Genomic DNA, 10,000 nt, shown 5'->3' on the forward strand with positions numbered 1-10,000 from the left:
ACTAGTGCTCTGATGTTGTAGCTGACACGGTTGTGGACACGGCCTTACAGAGTGCCGAGACAGAGGAGAGAATTCTCAGAGCCACTCAACAGCCCTGCATCTAACAGTGCTGAGAGATGAACAGAGACAGAGAGAGAGAGAGAGAGAGAGAGCAAGAGAGAGAGAGAGCAAGAGAGAGAAAGAGAGAATATGTGTACATGCTGTGTTTGTGTGTGTGTGTATGTGTGTATGTGAGGGAGGGAGAGACAGAGTGTGTGTATGCGTGTGTGTGTGTGTGTGTGTGTGTGTGTGTGTGTGTGTGTGTGTGTGTGTGTGTGTGTGTGTGTGTTAGGGCTGTGCATTGATAAGGATCTCACGATACGATACACATCATGATACATGGGTCACTCACGATACAATACATACCAATATACTGCGATATGATACACATTATACTTTTTACCGGAAATGTCAAACTGCAGCTGGAAACCCAACTTGCTGTGTACAGTTAGCACCTGGGCAGCATGTGTCATATGTAGAGCACATGATATTGATAATTCAGCAGACAAATAATCCAAAAATATCCCAATAGATCTACTCTGGAAATCCAGACTTCTCGCGAGAGCACAAATTGAATTTGCTCAGCGAGTCACTTTGGCGATGAGTAATAATGCTCATTATCATTCCGTTGGAGCTAAGCTGCACCAATCATATCGGTGTATCTGATATAGGCGGGCCAGACGCAAACTAAACAGATGACGACAGCGCTGCCATGTCAAAGTCAAAGCCAAAGTCAAAGCCAAAGTCCGTAAACATTGGTCGTAGTGTTATCCAATAGCGTGCAGGGATATTTTCAAATGCATGCTTGGTGCCGCCCCTCTAGTTGGGCCATTTTCATTACTCGTAGCCAGACGCTTAATCTTTCGGATTTGGGTCTGGATTTTCCAGACAAGCAATAGTCAGCGGTGTAGACATGTTTGTGCAGCCTAAAGCTTTAATAAAAAATATGCATATGTGTGTGGGGGGTATGGTGTGAGGAAGAGTGTGAGGAAGAGAGTGCCTTGAGACAAGGGAGAGCAGGAGGAGGAAACCATCAACTTGCCATGAATTTGAATCATGAACATTAGGTGCTAATTGCAAAACGTGGAAAACATGCAAACGTGCCAAACCAACACACCCAACCAACCCATCAACTTTACAGAGACAAATATCTCCTCCAAACTCTAATCATAACAGCCTTTGGCTCACACATACTAACATACATCATTTATTTGGTATTGTGGACATGCTCTGATAACAAAGCAATAAGAAAAACAAAAAATCCCCTGAAATGTCAATGTATATAGGTAGACTGTTCCCCAGTCATGAGTAACCTCTCTCTCTCTCTCTCTCTCTCTCTCTCTCTCTCTCTCTCTCTCTCCCCCTACCCCTTCTGTCTTTCCCCTCCCTCTCCCTCTCTCTCTCTCAGGCTTAGAGCACATTGCCTACTAATGAGCTCTGTGTCCAGGATCCATCACAATCATGAGGCCAATCATCATGGCCTATTGGGAAACGCCGTAAATCACACTCACACACCCCTGTAGCGAGCATCCGGGATGACTGATGTGTGTGACGTGTGACACTGACACACACACACACACACACACACACACACACACACACACACACACACACACACACACACACACACACACACAGACACATATGGATTTGTGAGTGTGGCTTACGGTGGCTGTGCGTGGGAGCCTTCTCTGGTGATCACCCCCTCCTTCTCCATCAGCATCTGCCGGAAGGTGCCCACCTTCTGCCTGACCTCCTCCTCTGAGTACCTGTGGAAGAGAAGCATCACAACCTTCACTAAAACACAGCGACAAACCGCATTCAGAAGCACTGAATAACAGTACATAGTAGACACTTGTTGTGTGGAAAGTGCGTTAATGCTCTCAAATATACTCAAACAGTATGGGTCGTGGTCAGCAGGTTTAAGAGCATTTGTATGTTTGTTTGATAAATCCTATCCGAGCTAGCATGCTTCATCCGATCCTCTCAGCATGCGATGAGGGATTTCAGATAATATCGGAAGAGATTAGAGTCAGTTTGCTTTGGGAGGGGGCGCACAAGGAATCCGCCGCAGAGCAAAGATCGCAGGCACTCGTGTCGTATACAAATATGCAGCGCACACAGACACATTGTGCAAACACGCACTCGTTTTAAACACACGCCACTTCCATCCACATTTCCACTGCCATCTCAGAGACACAGACACCATCTCATATACCTATTAAACATAATTCCTTACTTAATGAATATAGTTAACATACAGTATTCTTGTTTAATGAATAACATAATCCACATATTCTTACCTAATGGGTATAGCTCACATACTGTATTCCTGCATAATGAATATAGGTCACATTTTCTTGCTTAATGAATATAGTTCACATTATTCTTGTTTAATGAGTATGTTCACATATTCTTGTTTAATGAGTATGTTCACATATTCTTGTTTAATGAGTATGTTCACATATTCTTGTTTAATGAGTATGCTCACATAGTCTTAAGGAATTCACCTGTGATTTCTGCTCTACCACTCACCCTTCAGACTAACATTTTCCTGTACCACAGATGGTGAATACAATATACAAATATAGTCCTTTCTTAATGAACAATATAGTTCACATATTAATGTATTCAAGTTACACAATGAATAAATTCAACTGTGGAACTGTGGAACTTGTTCAAGAAAATAGTTCACGTTCCCCTAATGAATTCACCTGTTTGTTTAGCTCCAACTAGCCATTACTATGACCACTACCCTTCCTACAGGATAAGCTCCGTATAAGGCGCTATGGACCCTTTCAAGAGAGTTCCATTATCAGCATCATAGTTGGCCCCACAAGACTTCGTTTTTAACATTCCATATGTTATCTTAATGTAGAGGAAGTAGATTGGGGCCCAAATGGAACGTTCAAGCATTGCTTTTGTTTTTATTGATGAAAGGGTCTATAAAGCTGAGCGTGTGGACGTCTCAGCGCTGCAAAGACAAAGCCGGGCAGGGGAGGGTGGAGATTGGAGTGCAGCGGAGCATGAAGAAAGCGGCCCGGGCGGGCAGGCGAGGCCAGTCACTCTATATATCAGCGCCGCTGCTATCTCCTCCGCCAGACTCGTCGGCGTCCGTCAAAACATGGGCACGCGCAAGGCGTGTCAGCGCCCGCCATCCCGCCGGGGGAAGGAGAAACGCTGTGACGGCCGCGGCGTGTTCGTTTAGCGGCGTGACCGAGAGCGGATGGGGTGGGGTGGGGGGTTGTGGAGCTGGAACATATGTGGAGCGTGTTTACAGTGTACCGCGTAATTGAGACGTGACTGCAGCCACTGATAGCTGAGGTTCCAGAAGGCATGCCCCAATGCTCCAATGCAAACACACACACACACACACACACACACACACATATGCACACACACACACACACACACACACACACTCTCTCTGTCTTCCTCTATAGTGCAGCCACCCCACTTCAAGTTAAGGTACAGGTTCCCTGGAGAGCACAATTAAGTGGCACTTGTTAATTAACAAGTGCTTGTCAAAAGAACAACAGTTTGCCCTTCATGTCATTGTGCGCTTCGGGCTGCATCAGATAAAGGAGCCAAAGTATGAACAGCAAACCCAAAAACAGTTTCTCAGGTGAGCACAGTACACACAGCACGAACACAATGCATCGTCATCCCTTTCATTTCAACAAGGGAGAACAGCAGCACCTGACCTGGAGTCACAGGGTCCGAGCAGTTTACCTGCTAAAGGGGTTTACCTGCTGGAACAGCCCAGCTGGGTGGGTAAAGCACATCCTTAAAGTCACACACACACACACACACACACACACACACATACACACACACACACATCCTTAAGGTCACACACGCATACACACCCTCAATGTCACACACACACATACACACCCTTAAGTTAACTAATACACACACACCTCAAGGCCACTCATACACAGCGTATATTGAGGGGGAAACTATAGCTGCTGAAGATATCTGCCTCAGTCTAATTAGGACCTGTGAAGCGTGTTCCTTTGAATACTAAATATTGTTCTTGAGCTGGTGGTAAAGTCAAACCCAAGAGTAGTTGAGAGCCTTAGAGGCTACTTTAGCATTATTATTAATAAATCTGATGAACTCCTTGTTAAATTGAGGGAGAAAATAGAGAAAAATATCTAGCAGCAATTAAATTTTGAATGCATCATTTAGCATGACAAAAACATCCCTTTTCTGTTCGGGCCTAAAATATTTCTCATCGCAGCGACACAAGTGTCATTTTACTGCAGATAATTTATTTCCCTGCTCATGGCACCCAGCTGTCTGCTCGGAGCTGTCCACTGACCCACGGTGCTGAAACTCTCTCCCTCTTAATTTTTTTCCCTTTCTGCAAAGTGGGTGGCAATTCATTTCCTTCCCACAAAAAAAAGCCACCACAAATGTAAACTGTGCATTTCAAACGATTGCCTGCTTACCCTTGGGTATTAAACAGGGCTTACTTTTCCCCATGTGGCATCACAGCCATCGTGAACGAGCCATCGGGCATCGGCCATCAGGCTCAGCAGGGCAGGAAATACGATTAGCCAGGTCTGGCTAACCCGCACAGCAGTTGGGGTGGGGGGTGGGGGTGTTGTGGGGCAGTGGGGGGCCCAGTGTGACACCCCCTGCTCCTGCTGTAATGCAATTTCAAACCATAGCAGCTGTCCACGAGCTGTTCTTCTTCAGCGACACATCCTGTTTTATTTACAGCCCGCCAAGGCGAGTGCAGAGCCAGCCCACAGGTCTTCACACTAATGAGCCCAGTACGCACCAGGCCCCTAAGTGTGCCTCTTTTGCGGCTCCATTCTGTGATGTGACTGAGTCACACATCATGCTATAAAAACGGAGATTGTCTAGTCATTGTATGAGTACCCAACTGGTTACCTCTGTTATAGGACTTCAAGAGGAGCCTCAATCTTGCTCTAATACTGCTATTAAAATCAGATAAACTGTTCACTTTTAGGGCTGGAGAAATGAAATGGCAGTGAGTCCTCACTGCACACAAGATGGTACGGATATGATAGTGGCCGTGCGGCAAATGGGAATGGCTCCTCGGCCACATCTATCAGCTTGGACTGTTATCTCCGAGAGACCTGCCAGACCATCAAGTCAAAATATCAAAGCCGTGGACACCCTGCGCCTTTGTAGATAGCCCTGAGACCCACAGAGAGGCCGGCCCTCGGACATCCTGTCCCCGTGGGTGTGGATGGACGCTGGGTCGGCATGACGGTCGGAGGGTACAGCGGTCACCTGGGGACAAACCAGCGCCGCTTTGCTGCTGCATGCGGTTTTTCGCAATCTGCCACAGCACAGGATGCCTCCGATGAGCTCCGTCTTTTGTTGGGGGGGGGGGGGGGGCATAAGAGATAAGCACTCTGAGCTAAAAGAGATAGGCTAGCAAAAATATCAGAAGAAAGGGTAACAAAGCTCACAAGAGGCTCAGACTAAGCCCCCTGTTTCCGTTCCATTCAGCGTAGAGCTGTGACCATGGATACTAAACGCATCAGCCAAACCCTGACCTGATATTCCATTTTCCTCAGTCTCAACCCAACAGGCCTGACCTTAAACTACCCATGAACAACACTGTCCGTCTCCACTGACTGCGTCCGGCTGCTGGATGCCCCAGCTTGGGCAGTAATCCTTCACAGTACCGCTCCGCGGCGGCCTGACAAATGATCTCCCCAAACGCATGTTCCCTCAAATGAGGAATTGAAAGTCAATTTTGAGAAATCGAACCCATTAATACCGAAGAGCTACGAGCTGCTGCCGGAGTATTGATTGCCCATGTGACACGTTAACGGCTCGGCGCGACGGCATCACCCTGTACATTTAACTGAGGTGGGGTGGAGTGTGTGTGTGTGTGTGGGGTGGAGTGTGTGTGTGTGTGGGGGGGAATGTGTGTGTGTGTGGGGTGGAGTGTGTGTGTGTGTGGGGTGGAGTGTGTGTGTGTGTGGGGTGGAGTGTGTGTGTGTGTAGGGTGGAGGGGCCACCGAGGACTGCAGTGGCAGCGTGATGTGTAGGGGGGGAAAGTGCTATGGTCAGTGTTTAGGGGCCTCCACGCCCGACGAATGGCCTTTCTGTTCTGTTTGGGGGCTGAATGAGTATTAATGGTGAGGGCAGTGAGGGGAGAGCAGCGCTCAGCACTTTTGCAGGTAGCTCAATAAGCACCTGGAGCATCAGCGCAGCTCATTTGGAGAGTTGTGTGTGAGTGCCCAGCCCCATGCACTCACACACAACACTGCAGCATCAGCAGCCAGCTCGAAAAGTTGGTTCCTGAACCTGAAACTGTAACACGCGCACACGCATACACACACACACACACACACACACACACACGCACACGCACACGCACGCGCACGCACACAAACACAAAAACACAAATACAAACACAAACACACACAAACACACAGACACACACACACACGCACAGTCGCACACACAAACACAAACACACACACATATACTGTACACACACACACACATATAGTATGTACACATTCTCTCTCACACACACACATCCACACAATTCTGATTACACGGCTGATTGAACCAATCAGACACAAAACCGTGAGGAGTCAGAGGCAGCCTCCATTAAGAGCAGCCTGTGGGCCATTAATTGCCCCCGCACCCTCTACTCCCCTCCTGCACCGACGGGGCTATTGATCGGACAGACACCACTTCTGATTAAGCCCCTTCAATAATACAGTGTCTGTGCGCTGCCCCCTCGCAATGGCACATGTGTGTGGTGCGGTGTCGTCCGCTGAATACTGCATGGATGTGGTGCGCATGGCACATGTGTGTGGTGCGGTGTCGTCCGCTGAATACTGCATGGATGTGGTGCGCATGGCACATGTGTGTGGTGCGGTGTCGTCCGCTGAATACTGCATGGATGTGGTGCGCATGGCACATGTGTGTGGTGCGGTGTCGTCCGCTGAATACTGCATGGATGTGGTGCGCATGGCACATGTGTGTGGTGCGGTGTCGTCCGCTGAATACTGCATGGATGTGGTGCGCATGGCACATGTGTGTGGTGCGGTGTCGTCCGCTGAATACTGCATGGATGTGGTGCGCATGGCACATGTGTGTGGTGCGGTGTCGTCCGCTGAATACTGCATGGATGTCGTGCGCACGGTGTGGCGAAGGAAACATCGTTAGAGCAGAAACGGGGGCCCGAGGGGGAGGAGAGCGAAATAAGCAGAGAGGCGAACGAAAGTCACTTTTTTTAAACTTGTTTACGCCTCGCAGCGCGCAAATGTATGTAAAGGGGGCACAGCAGTGCGAAACGGCTGAATGGTAGTTGCGTAGCGGCAGCTGGAGAAAAGGGGCTGAAAGGCTGAATAATGCATTGAGTCTACGTGGTGAACACGGTGGAGACTTCAGAGGGGAGGAAGAGGGAGAGAAAGAGGGAGAGGGAGAGGAAGAGAAAGAGAAAGAGAAAGAGGGAGAGGAAGAGAAAGAGAAAGAGAAAGAGGGAGAGGAAGAGAAAGAGGGAGAGGAAGAGGAAGAGGGAGAGGGAGAGCAAAGCGCTGTGCTCGGCACAATACTGGAGCGCTCGGCAGCTGCATCAGGAAAGAGGAGAGACGTCTCCTGCTACTCAGCGGCAGCTGCATCAGGAAAGAGGAGAGACATCTCCTACTTTTCATCTAGCTACTACTAGATGAAAAGTACTAAAGGGGTTCAGAATTAGGAGGCTCTGAGACAGCATGAGATAATTCCTTAAAAACAGACAAAATCTTCCGTAAAGTGCTTAACAAGGCTCATGTTTTATACATATGAACTCTTCCTCTGGTCCTCTGCAGATGAGGAGGAGGAGGCAGTGACTCAGTGCGGAGGGGTCTTGTCCTGGTATGGAAAGGGCTCTGGGTTTGAGCCAGGCTGCAAATTGCCCTTAAGCCAAACACTGAATTTCCTCCTACTCCCACAGATGGAGGATGCAACGCACCAGCCTCTATGCACAGCAGCCTCTGCCACTGGCACGTCAATATGAGGCATTAACTCTGAGGTACCTATTCCCAAATTAGTTGAGAAACACTATGGGGCCCTAACTTGATTGATGGGTAATGTCTAACTAAAGCTAAGTAGACAAAATCTATTTACTAGCTTAACATTATTCCCTTCCATGTTCCTGCCATAATGTAACCGTTGTTGCTAGCATGTCTCCTTCTCATGCATGTAACTGCTGTTTGTACTGCCTGTGCTAGGCTTAATAGGAGGAGCACCCCCTCACCAGCGTCACGTTTCCCGTAGCTACAGTAAGGCCCAATGCTGATTCTAATAGGCATCCACTGTTCAGCCCTTTCTGCTGAGTACCATGTGTCCTTCCTCTCGCTCCAAAATAGGGCCCTGTAATGGAGAGGGACAGCTCACTCCCTCCTTTAGCCATTCACCGGGTCCCTTCTGGAGGGGGACTGTTGACTGCTGTGAGTGGGGGCGGACCTGCAGGAGGAGAGGCCGAGTGGAGGGGTCAGTGGAGGGGGGCTTGTTGGCTATCAGGCTCGGCGGGAGCTTAACAAGCAGATTGTTTCAATTGCCTTAGCTCTGGCTCCCCAATTGAGGCGACGGCGCTCTTGGTAGACAATTACACCCGTGCCCGTTCCTTCTCCCTCTCTCTCCCTCTCTCTCTCTTTCTCTCTCTCTCTCTCTCTTTCTCTCCCTCTCTTTCTCTCTCTCTCTCTCCCTCTATGAAGTTTGTTTCTGACTGTGTGTGTATTTCTGTTCTCAGTGTGGGTACACTTTTGTGCTTTTCTTTTTCTGTTCTCTATCTCTCTCTTTCTCACTGAAGCTTGTTTCTGAGTGTGTTTCTTTGCTGTTCACTTTGTGTGTGTCTCTTTCTGTTCTCAGTGTGGGCACACTTTTGTGCTTTTCTTTTTCTTTTCTCTCTCTCTCAATCTCTCTTTGTCAGTTTGTATGTGTGTGTGTTGTGGCTATGAGAGGTTGAGCACTGTGCATGAATATATGAGTCCCAGATATGGTCCAGGGGGTGTTTCTCTGCATAATCTTTTTGTATGATTTGAATATATACAATACTCTAGCTTTTTTGTCAACAAAATGTTTCCCTGTTGCCTGCTCTAGGCTCTGCTACTCCTGCCTGCTGGAGCCTTTGTAAATGAGCACAGCCCCAGGACTAGCATGGAGCCTTTAAATCCACAGCAGATGGAGAAAGCCTACAGCAGTCCTTTTAATTCATGCTAATGCCTTTCACCCACCCACCCACCCCACACACAGATCCCTTAAACCTTTGGCCTACCTCCTCTACTATCTAGTCTTGGCCAAATTAGGCAGACAAAAAAAACATATAGTAACATGCAACTGACCTGTTTCCAAGTTGATCAAACCCCCCCCCCCCCCCACCCCCCCCCCCTCCTCCGAACTTATTTCCCAAAACAACATCTTGAGTATTGAGTTTGTCTTCCGCCCAACCTTACAGGTAAAAAACTCACTGTGACTCCGAGACTTCACATCCATCCATCCATCTCTCTCTCTCTCTCTCTCTCTCTCTCTCTCTCTCTCTCTCTCTCTCTCTCTCTCTCTCTCTCTCTCTCTCTCTCTCTCTCTCTCTCGCTCTCTCTCCGTCCTCATTACCGACCCCCTAGCCTCCACTGCCATCCTGCACCAGGCATATGGTGCCTTTACATCAATCTCAAATCGGGGGTGGGGTGGGGCGGGGGGGGGGGGCAATTAGCCCACGCGGAGGCAGCGTCCCTGGCAGATGGCACTGCTGGCCTCCCCGTTTCTCTTCGTCCAGCCTCCGCTATCGGGTCCATCAATCTGTCGGCCATTACTGCGGAGACTTAATCAGGACTAGTCCACTCTGGTGCCACCGAAGGCAGCAGACAGGCAGCGGAGTTATTCACGTCACGGAGAGGGAAGCACGGCTGGGCGGCCCTCCTGCTCTGGACCCACGGAGGACAGTGATGAAGGTAAGGACGAGGCCGGAACA

General features: G+C 48.8%; 1 protein-coding gene across 5 annotated transcripts in view; it reads right to left on the minus strand.

The window, feature by feature from the left end:
• srrm3 (serine/arginine repetitive matrix 3) overlaps window positions 1-10,000 on the minus strand; it is a 60,159-nt gene that overhangs the window by 22,824 nt on the left and 27,335 nt on the right. For all 5 annotated transcript variants that reach the window (XM_042093483.1, XM_042093484.1, XM_042093481.1 and 2 more), the window contains one exon: window positions 1,707-1,808. In XM_042093483.1, coding sequence (XP_041949417.1) covers window positions 1,707-1,808 — 102 coding nt within the window. The remainder of the gene's footprint in view (window positions 1-1,706; window positions 1,809-10,000) is intronic.

Source organism: Alosa sapidissima, chromosome 5, assembly GCF_018492685.1.
Source record: "Alosa sapidissima isolate fAloSap1 chromosome 5, fAloSap1.pri, whole genome shotgun sequence".
NCBI classification, from domain to species: Eukaryota; Metazoa; Chordata; class Actinopteri; order Clupeiformes; family Clupeidae; genus Alosa; species Alosa sapidissima.